The following is a 20,635-nucleotide window of genomic DNA, read 5'->3' as shown; positions in this document are numbered from 1 at the left end:
AGACATACTGAAAATTTATATATGCTTCGAATTGAAAGCAAATTTCGACTCTCCATTTGTAATATGCAACAAAAAATCATTCCTATCCCAAAAAATATATTACATACTTTGCGATTACATACTATTCACTTTTATAAACCAAATATTTCCTTACAAATGAAACCCCAGTTAAAAGTAAGAAAAGAGATATAGAAAAGTTATTACTAATAACACATTTGAAGTACATTTAGGTTTGGTGAAAAACCAGTGAAAATTTCATAAGCGTGTCATTAGGAGAATTTGTTTTATTTTTTACATCCAAATATCTGATTTTTACCGCTTCTAAAACTCTGATTAGATGTAGTTCAGAGCTGCCAAAAATTAACAACATCCCTCCAATGACACGCTAATATAAAATTCATATGTGTTTCAACCGAATCTGAAGCAGTTTGGATTACTTTTTGTGATGAAAATACTACATTTTTTCCACACTTTTTTTGCTGGGATACTATTCCTTTAGATAGAGCTGATTAAAACCCCATCTTTTTTCCTAAACACATATAATTATACAAAAAACCATCCAAAAACAAAAACCAAAAAAATGGGAATTTCTGTCGAGGCACAAATTTGGGCTATGATGAATTTTTAATTGGGTTTATGGGCTTTTAATAAGAAGCATACATAAATGTTTAGTATGTCTTAATAAATATGACTGTATATAAAATTATTTATTACAAAACTATGTGTTTGTGATATATTTAGACTTGATTACATAATTATTTATCAAACTTATATTATTTAAAATTATAAATATATTTCTGAAAAATTTTTAAAGTGTAAGAGTTTTTGCAAGTTATTCCTTGTTTGTAAATTATGTTGTTTTTCATATCGGTTGAAGTAGTACACATGGCGCCACAGCTGGTCTAATTACACTTTTATAAAGCTAATTTGTCATAGTAGGACTAAGACCTGCATTCTGCTCATATTTAAGGTATTTGTGTGGTACACCGCTTTTAAACATACTATTGACTATCCGTTACAAGGTTTTAGTAGGATGGTCGATAGGACTTGGCTAGTTTTCCTGGTTTGGATATAAATATTACCATTGCATTCTGCCATTAAACTGGGGTATATGTCAATTTCAAGCATATTGAATATCTATGACAAACCTTCTGGAAAAGTGTCAAGAAAATGTCATCTGGGCCTGCAGCTTTATATTGAGCAATGCTCTTGATTACCACCTAAACCATGTCAGATGTAATAACTATTTCCGTGTTAGCCTTCCCTTTCTTCAATATCGGTTCATCTATGTTATTCGATGGATGGAAAATGAGAGTGTCACCTCCAAATCCTCCATTCTCCTGTCTGTGTCATCGATCATAGATTCCGGTTGGACATGAGTTTTGGATAGGAATTTGTTATCTTCGATACGTCATTAATGCAGTTTGCACTACGGTGTTTATCATAGCACAGGAATAGCAGTCTATTTAATCGACAATTTCCATACTTTGGAAAGCACTGTCTTCTGGCGAGTAAGTGGTAACTTCCTCGCTTTTAGGATTTGACGCCTCAACATTACCAGTAGTTGCTAATAATGCTTTGGGTACCGTTTTATATGATTTAGTGTCCATCTGGGGGCTTGTTTTGACAGCTCTTTCAGCTTGGCGCCTTCCCAATTTTGGAAAGAGCCTCGGACTTTATTCTGTGGAGTTAGTGGTAATTTGCTAACTTAGTAACTTAGTTATGCTCGATACTTATTACAGAGTTACCTCAGGTTTTTTCTGTGAAAGACACCCCATTTTTCCACTCCATGTGACCTCCAATCATTTCCAGTATACAGTAAGTTGCATAGCAGAGATTGTCTTAATGATGGCTTCTGTTTTCCTTTTCAACCATCAACCAGCTTCTCCTTCTTCATTTTTGGGACCTTCGAGGTTGATTACTCCGACGTCTTCGGAATATCTGACTTGATGCTGTCACCCTTATTCGGAAGACTCTGACTTTAGATTTCTTTAAGTGAAGTATGGCTTGTCTTCGACTGTGTATTTGGAGACGGGGACCTCTTTTTCTTCTGTTTATTCTCAGTTGTCAACTTCTCGGGAGATCTGATCCTCTTTGCTCAGATCTTGTGAGAAAGTGTGATTTTTTCCTTTGGAGTGTTGTGGGATTGACAATGATTTCCTGAAGCATCTTTTTCAACTTCCTCTTCTGTGATCCAAAAAGTTTTTGCATTTATTCAAACGAATAGCAAATTTAGAATAAAGAGTAATTCAAATAATTTCTGTCGATTAATCGAATATTCGAATATTATTTTAACGTTACTACTTACGAATCCGTGTGGATTTGTCAGATCTCCCATCGGACGCGTCCCAGGTGGCGGATAGGGGGAGCTAAGCATGGTCTTTTTCGACACATTGGACATAATGGTCAAAATCGATGATGCTAGCTCGAGATAAGGCAGACCTGACTAGATACATTTTTTGACAAATGGTCTAACTAGTCTGTCATATCTAGATGAGTGCATGAATCAGGACAATCTTTTTATGATATCAGTGGATACATTTTTGACAAATGGTCTACTGATATGCAAAGAGATGATAGAGTGCTGTTATGATTTATGATACATCTGATAACAGACGGTCATAAATGATAACAGGACTCCTCCTGTTCCCCATGCACAAATCCGCGGACCAAAACTGTCAACCCCATTCCCATATTTTCCCAATCTACCCAGTTTTATCCCTCTTCAATCCAATCCCAATAACCCCTTCCCATATCCCCCACTTGTAAGGTTAAGGTGGTTGGAAGCAGTGCCGAGAACCTGAATGGCTAGTTAGTGGTTAAAGAGGACTAGTCGATAACAGCTCCCCTCCGATGCAAGGGCACGGATCGGTTGTAATGCTTAGCCTAGCCCTCGTACGCCGTCCCTGCGTGGGTCGTCCACCCATTACGCGCCTACTTGTGGGAATCACATGGAAAAAACAAAAAATAAACAAACAAACAACAAAAAAACCCGTGGAAAACCAGTTGAGGAAACCTAAACTGGTGGACTGCAAACAGCCTGCTATCCAACCTTCTGGTGATAGCACGACTAAACGCAGCGAGGAAATCTTGTCCGTAGTGGCAAGCACCTCATCAGCTGCACAAGCCTTAGCTGGTACGCCAACAAACACCCCTGCCTCGGGCACTGCGGACCAAGCAGTGACCCCCGCGACTTCTGGACAGGTTGGATCGTCGAACTCGATGTCGGGTCCAACAAATGCTCCCTCAACCACCCTCTCGGCTAACGAAAACCCCCCTAGTCGCAAAGATCCATCTAGGAAGACTTTTGTTCAAAGGCGTGCCGCCATGCGTTTAGTCGAGCGACTTGGAGTCAAGTCGGTCGATGCGCTTACCAAGGACGAAAAATCGTCCCTAGATTGGGCTAAAACCCCACTGGCTCAGCAGGAGTGTTCTAACCCTCCTACAACCTCAGATGCAGCGGACCAAGCTACATCTGCAGGGCCTAAACGGCAGCGATCGGAGGAAGAACATGCTCTCCAGGCAGTCCCACAGCCGAAGACTAAACGTCAAAAGCAGTTCGAGACTCGTATAGTCAATAGACCCTACAGCGAAGTTGCTGAAAACCCGCTAGTTAGGGCCATTGTTGACAAGAGTGTCAACGACGGAGCTATCTCCCAGGACAAATGGTTGATAATCCGTCTAAAAATGCTGAAGGTGTATTAGAAAATTCTCAAAGAGAATTCCGGTCCATCTCCGCAGAATGATGATGCTGGCTGGTACCAAGGCCACATCAAACTGCTGGCGTGCACGAACGAGCGCTCAGCAAACCTGCTTAGGTTGGCGGTTACGTCTATAGGGAAGTGTGGCCCGGCGCGAAACTTGACGTGATCCCCGTTAGTGAGATACCTCGCAGACCAAGATCAATCACGGTTATTCCGGCGGAACCACACGAACCAGAGGCGATTCTGGCGTACCTTCAGAGCGGAAACCCTGATCTACCTACCCACAATTGGAAGGTAGTCAAGGTCACCGAACCTGAAGGTGCTAACAGAAAGGCGGTCGTGGTCCTTAACAAGGAATCGTTGCCGTTACTCCGAGAGAAGCAAGGCAAAGTATACTACGGATTTGATAGTATCAAGCTGCGCGTCTACCGGGGTGACGACAAACTAGACCCCAAACCGGTAAGCACGGACGGAAGGAAGGTAGACGATACCACTAGCTCTGACGAACAAATGGACGCCCAATCAAGTACAGACTTGATTGGGAATCTATTTGACAGCCAGGGCGAAGTGATTGACGAAGACGAGCTTCTAAAAGCAGACCCAGAAGACGCCGACATCACAATCGTCTACGACCCTGACCAAGATGAAGGTGATCCAAGTGAACCTTCACCACTCTAAAGCAGCTTCGGCTGCATTACACCTCCACCTTGGATATCAAGGGGAGGATATAGCGTTGATCCAAGAGCCGTGGACCCATAACGGCAACATACTTGGAATCAACGTAAAAGGCTATAAAATACTATACGCAAAAGGCACAGGTAACATTAGATATTGCATACTTGCTAAAGGCACCCTAAATATCTTCATTCTATCTGATTACAGTGATGAAGATACAGTAACAGCAGCATGGGAAACAGAGGTATCCACAATGTGGATCCTCTCCTGCTATTTAGCGCACGACCAGACAGACCCCCGCCAAGTAACACGGTCGTCAGGGCAGTAAGTGCAGCAAACGGAAAACGCATCCCTGTTATTATAGGCGCAGATGCAAATGCACACCATACACTATGGGGTAGCACCAACATCAACACACGAGGTGAGTTTGTACTAGACTTCATTTTAAACCATAATCTTGAAGTAGTAAATAGAGGTTCAGAACCTACATTTGTAGTTGCAAATAGACAAGAGGTACTGGACATAACGCTTGTAAATACAAGTCATTCGCACATAATCCGAAACTGGAAAGTATCGGAAGATTGTTCCTTTTCAGAACATAGATATCTCGTATTCTCGATAGAAAAAACACAGGAAAGGAGAACTCCCTTTCTAAACAGCAGAAAAACAAGATGGGAAGAACAAAACCGAATCCTGACAAGTCTTCTTCAAAATACGCCGGAAATAAACAATACAGCAGATATTGACAGAGCTGTAGACAACCTTACACGCTCTCTTAAACAAGCAACAAGAAGAACATGCAAACTTTCGTTCACACGACAATTGGATCTTCGCTCCGGAACGACCAGAGTCATACTCGGCCAAAGATTGTCAACCCAGCGACAGCTGTATCAACGAAAGTTTTTTCCCCAGGAAAGAACTATCGACCACAGTCGAGCTGTTACAACAACAACAACATGCAAACCTTCGATACCAAAGGGTAAAAGTAAACCTCCTTGGTGGTCCTCGGAAATAGCAAATACTAGGAATAAATGTCGCATACTTTTCAATGAGGCCAAACGATCAGGTGAATGGTCCACATATAAAGCCTCATTGAATAAAATTAAGAATCAGGTTAGGAATGCTAAACGCTGCTCATGGAGAAGCTTCTGTGGTAGCATCGAAAGCTCTTCAGAGACAAGTCGTTTTTGAAAATCCTGTCTAAATCACAAACCGTTCAAGGCTACATCCAAAAGCAAGACGGTGAGTGGACAACGTGTGGACAAGAATCCATACAGAAAATAATGGATACTCATTTTCCAGGTAACTTACCATTGGGCACTAAAATGGAAAGACCACAAACGTATTGTCAAACCCCGATCACTATAGACGAGGGATTGATAAAATGGGCAATAAACAGCTTTAACCCATATAAGTCACCGGGTCCGGACGGCCTAATTCCAGCTGACCTGCATAATGCAGAATTAGTTATACCATGGCTACTTGAAATATTTCAAGCCTGTCTTACATGGTCTTACGTACCAGAACAATGGACCAAAGGCAATGTGACGTTTATCCCCAAAGGAGGAAAAACCTCGCATACTAAGGCAAAGGATTATAGGCCCATAAGTCTATCATCGTTTCTGCTTAAAACTCTAGAGAGAATCATTGACGTCCACATAAGATCGTCAATAGATCCTATGCTCCTATCTCCCTCACAACATGCCTACACCAAAGGCAAATCAGTTGAGACGGCCATACACTCATTAGTGGGACATATAGAAAAGTCCTTGGAATTTGGTGAAAACACGTTAGTGGCCTTTCTGGACATAGAAGGAGCCTTTAACAACATCAAACCCGACATCATCATATCAGCTCTAGAAGAGCTTGGTATTGAGACATCAGTGATTAAATTCATAAAAGACCTTCTTCAATATAGGATTATCCGTTCTAACATGGGAATGGCATATATTCAAAGAATGGCAATCAGGGGTCACCTCAAGGTGGAGTCCTATCACCACTTTTATGGAATGTGGCCATAAACTGCCTACTAATGAAATTGGACACCCAAAGATACAAGACTGTCGCATATGCGGATGACGTTGCGGTAGCAGTATCAGGTTTCCATCTGAATACGATATCTCAAAGACTCGAATCAGCACTCAATCTACTAAGTAAATGGAGCGTTGATAGTGGTTTGAGCGTAAACCCTAGTAAAACCGAACTTGTACTCTACACCAGAAAATACAAGATCGGAAATTTTACCCTACCTCGACTAAACGGAGACGTACTCTCACTTTCGAACAGTGCGAAATACCTAGGGGTGATACTTGATAGTAAACTATCATGGAAAGAGAACATCGCAGCCAGGGTAAATAAAGCCTTAATGGCAATGTACATTTGCAAGAAGGCCAATGGCAAAAGATGGGGACTAAATCCCAAACTGGTAAATTGGATCCATGAAGCGGTTATTAAACCTATTCTCTTTTACGGGGCTGTTGTCTGGTGGAAAGCACTGGACAACAACTCAAATTGTATACTTCTTGATAAGGTATTAAGAAGGATAACAATCCTTATAACAGGAGCACTGAGAACAACTTCCACTAAATCTCTATTCGCAATGCTTAATTGGATCCCAACGGATCTGATAGCCAGAAAACAGGCACTCATCACTGCCCTCAGACTCGATGCCATAAATGCGTGGACACACAGGCCATACGGCCATGCGGCTATTATCGAGAAAACATCTTTCCTCCCGGGCAATATTGATTATTGTACACCCAAAACTTTTCTCCACAGGGACTTCGGATACACAATATCCGAAAACTCTTCACTGGAGGAGATTAGTTCCCCAAGAACCCTCCTAGTATATACAGATGGTTCTAAAAAAAGGGGAACAAGTGGGAGGTGACATAATTGTAGTCCACTACAGGCTGAACTATCAGCCATAAAAAGGGCAGCAAATTGGCTTTGGTACTACAGAATATCAAACAGACATATTCAAATTTGCACCGATAGCAAAGCTGCTATCAAATCCCTGATTGGTGTATATACTACATCTAAACTAGTCCAGGAATGCCGGGCATCCTTAAACAGGATGGCGAAACATTCAATAATCGTGCTCAAATGGGCACGGGGACACGGGGATTTGACTGGCAACTATATCGCTGATGAATTAGCGAAACTTGGAGCCTCAATGTCCGACAGGGACATAGACATCTTTCGCGGAATACCGCTAAAAGCCTGCAAGACCATAATAGATGGAAAGTTCTTTGAAATTTATCAGACAAGATGGCGAAATGAACCAACTTGTATCAATACCAGGAAGATATGGCCAAATTTGGTCAGTAAACGCACGTCATATCTTCTGCAACTAAACCGCCCTCATATCAGCAACCTTGTTGCTGTCATTACGGGGCATATCTTAGTGGGAAACCATGCAAGAAGACTTGGAATTCCCCACAACGACTTCTGTAGAAGTTGTCAAGACGAAGAGGACGAAGAATCTATTGAACATCTTCTCTGTCAATGCCCTTCGCTAGCAGATACTCGAACCGTATATCTGGGAAAACGACTATTTGATGATTTGTCAGAACTATCCAGTCTAGGACTGGATAATATAAATGCCTTCATCAGGCACAGTAACTGGTTTTAGGACCATCTAGCCATAATTAAGGCACTCACCAGTCCACAAGGACAGACCTTTCAATCTTCTCCTCCACTTCAATTTCTCTTCTATAACTTAATCCTAAACTATCTTCCTCTACTCTCTTTCTTTTATATTTCACTATCTTTACAGGTATCACAAAGGGACCAACAGGACCCAAGTGTGCGTCTTTGCAGCCTGAAGTTACGAAAAAATTTTTAAGAAATACCAATTTAAAGATTTGCTGTAATTGGCAAAAAACTATTTTTTGCAATTTATATAAAAATTATTTTGCAAAGTTCATGTTAGATATATAAAGCTTTCAGTTTAAAAAATTATTGCATTCGTTTTTAAAATATTTTCAAGTAAAACAGATAAATACTAGTTTTAGATTTAGGTTGGATTTTATTGCCCATAGTTAACCCTATTCATTGTGTTTCAATGGGTATAAAGCGGATCTAAAGCGGGCTAAAAGGAATTCATGGTCTCAATACTGTGAATCCATAGACAATGTCAACGAGTTATCAAGATTCCGACGGATATTATCTAAGGACCCTAAGGTCATAGGGTGTATACAAAGGAGTGATAACTCATGGACTGAGTCTAGCTCTGAGACCCTAGCTCTGGAAATGGAGACACATTTTCCTGGTTGTCTCACAAATGTAGATGTGTTTGACGACCAACGGGACTTCGAGTCTGTGGCGTCAAGTAGCCCTACAGTTGCATAGAGGAGATAGTCACTAGAGAAAAGCTAGTATGGGCGGTTAATTCATTCGATCCTTTTAAGTCACCCGGGCCGGATGACATATTTCCAGCTCTACTAAAGAACTTACCTCATGATGCTATATCTCTTCTGCTGAAGATATTTAGGAGATGCCTTGGTAGTAGGTATTTACCAAAGAGATGGAGGGAGGTTAGGGTTATTTTCATACCCAAGGCCGGTAAGGCAAGCCACTCAAAACCAAAATATTTTAGACCTATCGGCCTGTCTTCTTTTCTTTTGAAGACACTTGAGAGACTGATAGAACTACATCTAAGGAGCAATATTGATACTTGACTCATTAGTGGCGCTCAGCATGCCTATCTTAAGGGTAAATCTGTTAAGAGTGCACAGCATGAGGTGGTAAGTTGTGTTGAGCACGGCTTGAAGAATAAGTATTATACTCTGGCTACGTTTTTGGATATTGAGGGAGCCTTCAATAATATAAGGATTGAGGCTATTAGGGAGTCGCTTATAGAGCTCGGAGTTCAGCAGCAGAATTATTAACACTATTCTAGGGATCATTGTATCAGGAGAAGGGTTACCAGGGGGACACCACAGGGGGTGTTTTATCTCCTCTTCTGTGGCTACTAGCGGTTAACGGTATCCTAAGGCTATTTGAATCTAAGGGTAGGAAGATAGCTGCCTATGCAGACGACGTGGTGATACTGGTTAAAGGAAAATTTCAGGCCTTTTCTAACTTATGGTTGTATTGTTTGGTGGGAGACATTGAGAAAGGACAGCTACAGGAAGTTGCTCAATAAAGCTCAAAGGTGTGCCTCCATTGGCATCACTGGTGCCATTAGAAGTACTCCGCAAGCGGCATTGGACATCATTCTGAACCTGTCACCTATAGAACATTTTGTAGCGGGTGTGGCGGCTAGGAATCTACTAAGACTCTACGAGTCTTCGTTAGTGAAACCTTCGCGCGGCAATCATACAAAAATGTTGTACGAAGTAGGTCTGCTTGATCAAGGTAATTTCCCTCATGGAATTACGGATTATGATATCACGACCCTAGACTTCAGGGAAACACCTTTGATAGAATTTCCAACTAGGGATGATTGGCTTGTACCCGATAGACTGTTTGGTGGGTAAGCAGTTTTCACTAACAGGTCTATATCGCTGATATCAACATAAAACGGTCTTTCCGACTCCCTGACGAATGTAATGTCTTCCAAGCAGAGATCCTAGCGATCTGGAAAGCGACGGAACTGATAAGGAATCATATCGATCCGGGGTCGGTTGTGACAGTTTATGTTGATAGCCAAGCTGCTCTTAGAGCATTGGGTTGCCACACGGTACATTCGCGCCTAGTTGTGGATTGTAGAAATGCCCTGAGGGACATTATGAGACTATTTGTCATTAGATTGTGTTGGGTGCCAGGGTACTGTAATGTGCAGGGCAATGAGGTTGCGGACGAACTAGCTAGACTGGGTTCGAACCTTGATATAGATGACAGGGAAAGGATGGTAAATTTAAAAAAGTCCATAAAAATTTTCGGGGAAACTTGTCTTCTATATATTGTTTTAGATATCAGATGTATATATTGTGGAAGTTTATAACACTAAAGGATGCTTCGAAGAAACGCCATTCAATATAGTGGAATCATTCTTTTTATAACCAATGGCCTCTAGGCTGAATGTCACCATATCATTATGGTCCAACTCAAAAATATTAATATATGTTTAAATATTATCTACTATGATCAAAATAAGCCCAAAATTTTTTACATACAGTGTTGTTGTAATGGGCAACATAATCGTGAATGTTATGAGTAGTAAAAACTAAAATCTACTGTATACGATGACGTTTTATTAAGGCATGTTTTGGAATTGTACACCGCTACGATGTCTTGAAAAATTAAAATATATTAATGCTAATATCTACAATTATATATACTAGCCAACTTTGTCGGAAAATATCGATCCGTAATATCGATTTCGTACCACTAGAAAAGGGATTTAAGATCCAGATAATTCAATTAGAAACAGAAGAACAATACCAAAAATATATCATGGAATGTTTAAAAACAAATCCTTATAACAAAAGGAAAAAGAGAAAAAATGGTAAATATTTCAAAAATCGTAATTTTAATGATATTATATGAAAAGATGGTACAAATGCACCAAAATTGTGAAGCAAATGGTCCAAAAATATATCCATTCGGTTGTTACCCCATAAAACAACTTTTAGCAAAAAAACATTCGATTCTAATTTTTGTGTTTCGTATAATATAGTCAAATATGAAATACAGATTCGTATACTTTTGTGAGGTAATTTTATGGACTATTTATAAATCAAGCTAAATTAATTTAAGTAAATGTGAATTTTTAAAGTTTTCAAAAGCGTGATATCAAAGCTAAGGGCTGTCCTGAGAATTTAACAAATTAATTTATTAATTTAGCATACAAAATATGTTATTAAATTTAGTTTCTTTTTATATTATACCTAAATTCGAATACTTATGAGAGACACTGTACATATTTCTCCAGATTCGTTAAACGTCATTTAGATCATTATAAAGGCCTCAGCTTTCACATTTAAATACGCTGAGAAATTTATATGAAGATTTTGTAGGTGTTTGGCATGTTTCAATAAATTATTCTTGTAATACTCGGAAGCACCTTTCAAAAATATGGTGTCTTTTTCATGTATATATATTTCTCGAATAGTGTTATTCAGTTTTATTTATGTACATATATAACTTTTAAATTTTAGTCAACTACTCGAATGAAAAATATTGTAAATTTTTATTCCTTAAATAGAGATATATAGATAGATAGATAGATAGATAGATAGATAGATAGATAGATAGATAGATAGATAGATAGATAGATAGATAGATAGATAGATAGATAGATAGATAGATAGATAGATAGATAGATAGATAGATAGATAGATAGATAGATAGATAGATAGATAGATAGATAGATAGATAGATAGATAGATAGATAGATAGATAGATAGATAGATAGATAGATAGATAGATAGATAGATAGATAGATAGATAGATAGATAGATAGATAGATAGATAGATAGATAAGGAAACTTACTCAACATGTCGATGACTCGCAATTAGTAACTCAAAATCGTGGCCAAAAGACTGGATGGCATCTACTAACAAGAACCCATGAACGGACATATTAATACTTATTTCTCCACTTTTTTTTGTAATTCCTGCTTTTGCGCCTATAATCTGCAGTTCGGCTATGCTTTTCTCCCTGGACTGAACATCTAGAATCATCTGGCCAATTACAAATTGGAAAATTGTTGTATTTGTATTTTCCTTAATTTCGTTATTATCGTCAAAATTTATTTCATCGAACGGTTCATTTACATCCGAGTTTTTGTTTGGTTCGCATATCTCCAGTGTAATTTGATTTAGAATTCTTAAACTTTCCGATATTTTTTGCTCATTAACATGTGCGACGATTTTATGCAAATTTCCGAATAATGTTATCGCAGGAAATTCTGGGTCAGTTGTGTTAACAATTCGCCTTTCTAGCTGAATTGATATATTAAATTTATCTAGTAAGTGAAAGTTAGATGAAGTTTTAGAACATGCATAAGCACATTCTCGGTTTTTACATACAAGCACTTGTAAATCTGTAAGATTTATTATGTATTTATCATACATTTCACCATACATAGTATTTTCTAAACCAGTGTCTTTGTTTATAATAAATTTGGAGATGTGTGAAGTTTCGTGCCCGATTGATGGAATTGTCGTTGGCGAATCTGATGGACTCACTTTTGATCCCGGTGGTGTTGAACATGGCGTCATAAAAAGTTCGTCATCACTTTCCCCGTCTTGATTATTTTTAAATAAACTAATACTATCAGTATTACGTTCATTTTTAAAAAGCTGAAATCGACCAAAATCTATTACAAAAACTGATGAGTTTTTATCCTTAAAATTATCGACACATATAATTCTGGGCGCAGAAATATCAATTTCAAATGACCAATTTTTTCTATAATCCTGAATAAAAAGTACAATATCCAAATTAAAACGATAGTTACTGATTTATTTGTGTATTAATTTACCTTTTGTCCCATAAGTACATTTTTCCAGTTCTTGAAGAATTTCAAACGAGACTCGTTAGGGTCTTTTTCAGAAATTATATACATATTTACTTTTAGATCATTTATTGGTCTAGTGAAAAAGCATAACAGCCATTTGAATGTATTTTCATTATAAACAACATCAAGACTTTTTGAGTTAATTGTTAATCTGTAATCCGATTTATGTTCAGCGGGACTTTTTTCATATTGCAATTGAAACCAAGGTTCATCACCGTCTATGATACCTTTTTTTGTAAAAAATCCTATAAAATTACTATACAGAGATTTCTGATTATCTTGAGTTTGCGGTCTTATTATATACGGAAATTCCGTCATATCCGTTAATTTATCATTTAGACACACTGAACCTAATGATATTCCTACGCAATATGAACTAAATTTTGGTTTGATTTCTATAAATGATATAAGATTTTCGAACTCCATTTCTAATGCAATCATATTTTTATGGATTTGTTTTGACATCAAAGATATCCTACCCTCAGAAAGAGCAAAAGTGAAATTGGCAAATAATGCATCTCGATTTGAAAATGAGTCATTTTCAATAGTTTCTTTTATTGCAATCAAAATATCATCCTCAATTTTTTCATAGTTATCATCATTTGTCGTTGTGTTTCCATACCAACCAAGCCAATTGGGAAACCAATGATACAAAATACCTTTGCCTTGGTTTAAGTTTCGATTTCTTATTATCAGTCCTTTTGCAGAAACATTTCTACAACTAATCTCCCTAAGAAATTTAAGTTCTTCAAGACATCGAAGTTTTTCCATTTCCATTTTAAATTGTTTATCATCTTTTGATATATTTTCTGTTGGATTAATTAGTAATCGTTTATATATATTGATATAACGTATGTTGTCTTTAGCGATTTTCCACTTTTCGTCGCTACTTCGAAAATGAAATCCGTGGCACGTCGCTGCATATTTCCACCAAATTTTAGCATTTTTTCCAATTTCACTATTAGGTCTGCAAATTTTAAACGACCTTAACCGTTTAATACTTTGAAGATATGTTATACACTTTACAATTTCCTTATACTGCACCTAAAAAATAATAAATTAAGCAACATTAAAGTACAACAGTTATTACGTCCAAATATCATAAATTTGGTATGTAAAATAATAATACTTTTTGTAACTGTTTAGCTTCAACAAGTTTCCAAAGATTTTAAATAAATAACACAAAGAATATTTAATTTTATTAGGGACGAAAATTTCTTTTTATTTCCACCAAAATATTACATCGTATAAGTAACTATATATACCCAGTGTGCTTTGCTACCCTAAAAGTAAATAGAAAAACACTTTACAATTTTGAAGATTATAACTATAATAGTTTTCCGATATCAGATATAATTTTTACATATTGGGGATGCCACGCAAATTATTGCAAGTTCCTCAATTCTTCCAAACATTAATTTAGATTTTAATGTAACCTATGAAAAATTTTAATAATATAATAGTTTCCAAGATATACGAAATTTTGTATTTAATTCATATTGGAGATGCAAAGTCCGCCCAATTTTCTCTAAATGTTCACATGAATGTTCTTAATGTAAAATTTAAATTTTCTAGCTTTAATAGTTTCTAAGATACACGAATTGTTCCATTTAATTCATATGGGGTCTCCAAGCCCCCAAATGAAAGTCCGCTTTTTTCACCCAAAATGTTCAGATGAATATTAAAGTTCTTCGTGCAACATTTGTAGATACTAGTTCTATCTGTTTCTCAGATGAACGATTTTTTGTCAATTTCTTTTGGGAGGTGCAACGCTCCTAATTGGTAGTCCGCCAATTTATTACCCAAATGTTTATGTGGATGTTAAAGTTCTTCGTGCAAAATCTTAAGATTCTAACTCTAACAGTTTCCAGATAACGAATTTTTGTATTAATTATATGGAAGGTGCTACTTTAAATATTTATTTTGAATGTGGGCGTGGCACCTCGCCCTCTTGAAATTTTGAAGTAAAAAGAAGAACATACATACATACATACATACATACATACATACATACATACATACATACATACATACATACATACATACATATATACATACATACATACATACATACATACATACATACATACATACATACATACATACATACATACATACATACATACATACATCCATACATACATACATACATACATACATACATACATACATACATACATACATACATACATACATACATACATACATAAATACATAAATACATATATAAATACACACATACATTCATTTTTATATAGATACTAGCTAATGCCCGGTGTGCTAAATACATAATAATTAAAAAAATTATTTATTTTGTTACTAAATTATAAAATTTTTCTTAAAAGTTTATTATAATTTCTCTTGATGACAATATATTTCATTTAAATTCTAAAAAAATACATTCATTTTAAAATCATTTTTATAACAAACATTTTTAAAATTCATTCTCAAAAATATTAAGAAAAAGAGATCGATTTTTTGGTTTGTTTTGAATGTTGAAGTTGGACAGATTGTTAAAAGGCAGTTATATGTAAAAGATTTCTAGATTTTCTGTTCTTTTGTTGCATTTATTCAGGTATATAAAATTATCATATAATTATGAATGCTGTTTTCTGGTCTTTTTTGGACTTTGCATACTACTTATTGTGCTGTTAAATCGCAAATTAGACCTGTAGAATTATAATTCTTCATACAGCTCATTGCGTGGAAATAAACGATTATATAAATCCACAGCAAATTTTTGGATTCTGCTTTGGTGGAGTATTTCAAAATGTGGTCATTAGTTGGGTGCTTTCTTGAACTTAAGTAAACTATAAGGGTGTTTACTACCTTTATTCTGCGTTCATTAAGTCTTATCATAAACCTGTTACACAATTCTTGTGCATATTGTGTTTTAATTTTCCTTAATTTTTGAAAAACAATTTAATTTAATTGCTTCGCCCTCTACAAGGACTCAGTAAAATCCTTAGATAACTATTTTAAAGCTATTTTAGATGAAAAAGCTGTTCAAGAAAATTTTAGAAAATCATGATTTATAAATTTCCATATTCACATCATAATGCATTCCATCTGTGTTTAAAATGGGATATTAACTTAAACTCTTTACCGCCTTGGTTTTTAACAAAATATTGGAGCCCTTTTGATTTTCATTCGATTTATTGAAAATCTTTACATATTTGCGTAATTTTACCGGCTTTTTATAAAAAATATATAATTGTACATATATGTATTATATAAAATAAGGTAAATTAAAAAACCGGTTATTCGATATAAAAAACCTAGCTTGTCGAATAATTCGAAAATATGAAATATTCGAAACCGGTCGGTTTTTAAATGTTAAAAAAACGGTAAACCGGATTTCCGTTTCGGGTTCTGAATACTCTATATATGTGGTGTCAAGCCCCCCCCACTGAAATTCCGACCGTTATTTTGTAAATGGCCACATGCATGTTAAAGTTATTCATATAAAATTTGAAGATTCTAGCTCTAATAGTTTCTTAGATACACGATTTTTTCTATTAGTGGGGACTTCAAGCTCCCCAGATTAAAGTCCGCCGTTTATACTCAAAATGTTCAGATGAATATTAAAGTAATATTAGCAAATTTTGATGAATCTAGTTCTATATTTTAATAGATAAAGAATATTTTGTATTTGTTCATAGCCCCCAATAAAAGTTCCCTCGTTATACTCTAAATATTCAGATTTTTCAAGTGAAATTTAATGTTTCTATCTCTAACAATTTCTCAGATATACGTATTTTTATACTTTATTCATATGAGCGCTCCAAGCCCCCTCAGATGAAAGTTTGCTCTTTTTTTCTTAAAAATGTTCAGATGAATATTAAAGTTCTTCGTGCAAAATTTTAAGAATTTAGTTGTATAATATTCTAACTGTAATGATTCCAATTAAACGAATTTTTGTATTTAATTTATATGGAAGGTGCCACGCCCCCTAACGCTAGTCCTCTCACATTTTATCCTAAATAATAATATTGACACTAAAGTGGCTCCGACAAAATTTTAGGACTCTAACTGTTATATTATCTCAAGAAAAACTAATTTTTGTATTAAATTTATATGGGAAGTGCCGCTTTCCTCATGGGTAGTCCGCCACTTTATTACTTAAAATGTTTACGTGGATGTTAAAGTTATTCATGCAAAATTTTTAGATTCTAACTGTAATAGTTTCCAAGATAAACTAATTTTTGTATTTAATTTATATGGGAGGTGCCACGCCCCCTAACGCTAGTCCGCACACTTTTTATCCCATATAATCATATTGACACTAAAGTGCCTCCGACAAAATTTGAGGACTCTAACTGTTATATTATCTCAAATATACGAATTTTATATTTTCTTTATGTAGGCGTGGCTCCTCGCCCCCTTGAAAATTCAAATTAAAAAGTAGCCTATTACCTATTCCAAGCATACAGGAATACGCTGTGAAAGTTCAGAAAATCGGTTCAGCCGTTTAGTAGTCTATAGCGTTCAAACATACCAACATATAAACATACAAACAAACACAATCATTTTTATATAGATAGATAGATAGATAGATAGATAGATAGATAGATAGATAGATAGATAGATAGATAGATAGATAGATAGATAGATAGATAGATAGATAGATAGATAGATAGATAGATAGATAGATAGATAGATAGATAGATAGATAGATAGATAGATGCACGTAGTGTTTGAGTCGAAGACAATTCAAATGTGATTTATAATGTCAAACGCACGAAATTTGGTGCAAATAATATTTATGCACCGTTAGCGGTATACTGCAATAAATTGGAGCTTTATAAGATTCTAACGTTGTTTTAAAAAGTATTATAAAAAAGTATTTACATCAATTCAAACTTATACAGTAACATTCAAACAATTCAAATACAAGGAGGGCGCACGAAAAATATGGTATATAGTTTTTATATTTTTTACTTCCTTCAGCAAAGTTTAATAATGTATCATTTTGTAAAAATAACGAAAATTAGTTTTATTTTGTAGACCTAGTATTCTGGGCCTAGTATTTGGGCCAAAAGTCCAATTCAGAAGGAGCGGAAGAAATAATGATAATAAGGAGACTTTAAATTTTATACTCGTAAGTTTTTTAATTGTTTTCAAATGGAATGGGTCAATGTCAAAATTTCATATTTTTGGGCAAATTAATTATTTTTCAAAAATAATATTTTTAAGATTATACGTGGCATGACTGGATTTCTTACACTTATAAAGTTATTTAAAAACAAGTAAGAGTTCTATATTTAGACTCTAAATACTTAATTTCTAGAAAATACAAAAATTCAAAAAGAATCTTTTAAAAAACAAAACTGACAAATATTTGGCCATGCCGAATCTTTTATACCCACCATCAAATCATCCTTATTAATAAACTTTGATGTTATCGATGCAATTTTCTTATTTATTAGATCTATGTTGAATTTTACCGTCATATGTATATTTTAATATGAACATTAGGGAAATTTTTGGAAGAGGACTTTTAATAAGAGCTTAAGTATGGACCTTTTCTAATGGGGACCTTAATAGGTCCCCATTAGAAAATGACTAAAAATAGGTCGCTGCTGTAGCAGCGACACGTGTAAAGTTGATGTGGCTGGGTTGACAATCCTTCGTTGTTGTTCGTTGAACTCCGAGTCGTTCCGGTGCGAAGAACCGATTGTCGTGGGAACAGGGGTGTAGGGTAGGAGTCGCTGTAGTCGTATTTGACATTTACAGTTATTTTCTGATGGGGGCCTTATGTGAAGAGTGGGGTCAATTATAGACCGATCCCCTTTAAATTGGTTAGCACAAAACTTGTTTATTTCTCTGTTGTAATCACATTTTTGAGTCAGTAATGAGTGTTGAAGTCATTTTATGAAGGGGATATAATAGGAGGGAAGGGTCAATTATAGACTGGCCTCATAAAATTTTTTTAGAGAGGTTTTGGCTCATTCGAAACTTGTTTATGTCAAATTTCATCGCTGTACTCGCAGTATTAAGCTAATTATGAGCGTTAAAGTCATTTTCTGAAGGGGGGCCTTATATGGAAGATAGGGTTAATCTTTTAAAATTCGCTGTAGTCGTTTTTGACTGTTAAAGTTATTTCCTGATGGGGATCTGATATGAAGGCTGGGGTCAATTATAGACCGATCCCCATAAAATTCAATAAAGTGTTTTTGGCTAGCAAAAAACTTCTTTATGTAGAATTTTATCGATGTATGGGGTGTAGGGTCAATTATGTACCCATCCTCATGCAATTTAAGAAAATGGTTTTAATTCCCATAAAACTTTTTATGTCGAATTTTATTGCTATAAATGCTTCATTTTTTGAAGGGGACCTAAGTGGAGGGTAGGGACAATTATGGATCGATCCTTATAAAATTATACGAAGAGGTTTAAGCTCCTATAAAATATTTTCCTGTCGAAGTTCAACTCTATAGATGTTTCTTTTAGACACTTATGAGCGTTAAAGTCATTTTCTGAAGGAACTTTATACGGGGGGTAGGGTCAATTATGGGCCTATCCTTATTAAATTTTACAAAGAGATTTAAGTTTCAATAAGACATGTTTGTGCCAAATTTCGCCGCTATTGAGGCTTTTTTAGCCAGTTATGGGCGATAAAGTCATTTTCTGAAGGGGACTTTATATGGGGGCTAGGCAAAATCGTGGACCGATATTGCCCATTTTAAATACCAAACAAACTGCATTAACTAAAAATATCTATGCAAAATTTCTAGTCCAATTTTTTAATGCATGCTTGAAATGCGAAAACGATAAGAAATAAGAAAATATATAATAAGGTGTAAAAAATAGAAAAAATACTATTAAAATACATATTATTTATATACCCAACAGTAATTAATCTAGTTTATTGAAAATAAATCAAATTTTGGATAAAAAAACTAATTTAAAAACAGCCCAGGAATGACTGATTGCAATACATGCAAGTCAGCCATTAGAGGTGAGTTCAGGAGTGGGAATGCTAGAGGCAAATAATTTTATAAGGTTCATTTGCGAGGATTACATGCAATACATAAGGAATGTTGATCTTGTTTTAGGAGAGATACAAGACGGAGTAAGGATAAACAAACAAAATCTAAAAGAATATAAAAGAGAATTTGTGACATCACTAAAACAAAATGAAAACGAAATTAAACAACTATTGCAAGCTATTGAAAAACGGTACGAAGAGAGACTTAAAATAATAGATAAAACACAAAAATCATGTGAAAAAAACGTTGAAGAAATAAAAAAACTTTACGGCACAATAAAAGATCATGAAAATAAAAACCAAAAAGTATGTAACAATATAAAACTATCAAACGTCAAAATTTGTAATGCAATTAAAAAAGCTTTAAAAGAAACAAGTGTCAAACAAAACAAACTATCATTCTCAGATGCATTTAATAATAATATAGTGTTGCCAGAAGTTAAAAATCAGGTTCCTTTAATTATAAACCAAAAGAAAAACAAAAAATAGAAAAAAAAAACAAAGATGATTTAAATAAAAAGGTAGACCCTGTAAACTTTAAAATTACAAATATTGAAAATAGAAGAAATAAAAAAACTTTACGGCACAATAAAAGATCATGAAAATAAAAACCAAGAAGTATGTAACAATATAAAACAATCAAACGTCAAAATATATAATGAAATAAAAAAAACTTTAAAAGAAACCAGTGTCAAACAAAACAAACTATCATTCTCAGATGCATTAAAAATAATATAGTGTTGCCAGAAGTTAAAAATCAGGTTCCTTTACTTATAAAACCAAAAGAAAAACAA

General features: G+C 35.4%; 1 protein-coding gene across 1 annotated transcript in view; it reads right to left on the bottom strand.

Moving 5' to 3' along the window:
* LOC111679326 (vacuolar protein sorting-associated protein 13D) overlaps nucleotides 1-11,924 on the bottom strand; it is a 476,071-nt gene extending 464,147 nt beyond the window's left edge. The window contains exon 1 of the mRNA XM_046952421.1: nucleotides 11,821-11,924. Coding sequence (XP_046808377.1) covers nucleotides 11,821-11,827 — 7 coding nt within the window. The 5' untranslated portion in view covers nucleotides 11,828-11,924. The remainder of the gene's footprint in view (nucleotides 1-11,820) is intronic.
* Nucleotides 11,925-20,635: the final 8,711 nt, after the last annotated feature.

This window comes from Lucilia cuprina, chromosome 5, assembly GCF_022045245.1.
Source record: "Lucilia cuprina isolate Lc7/37 chromosome 5, ASM2204524v1, whole genome shotgun sequence".
NCBI classification, from domain to species: domain Eukaryota; kingdom Metazoa; phylum Arthropoda; class Insecta; order Diptera; family Calliphoridae; genus Lucilia; species Lucilia cuprina.
The sequence above is the reverse complement of the archived record's forward strand: the minus strand, read 5'-3'. Positions and strand labels throughout refer to the sequence as shown.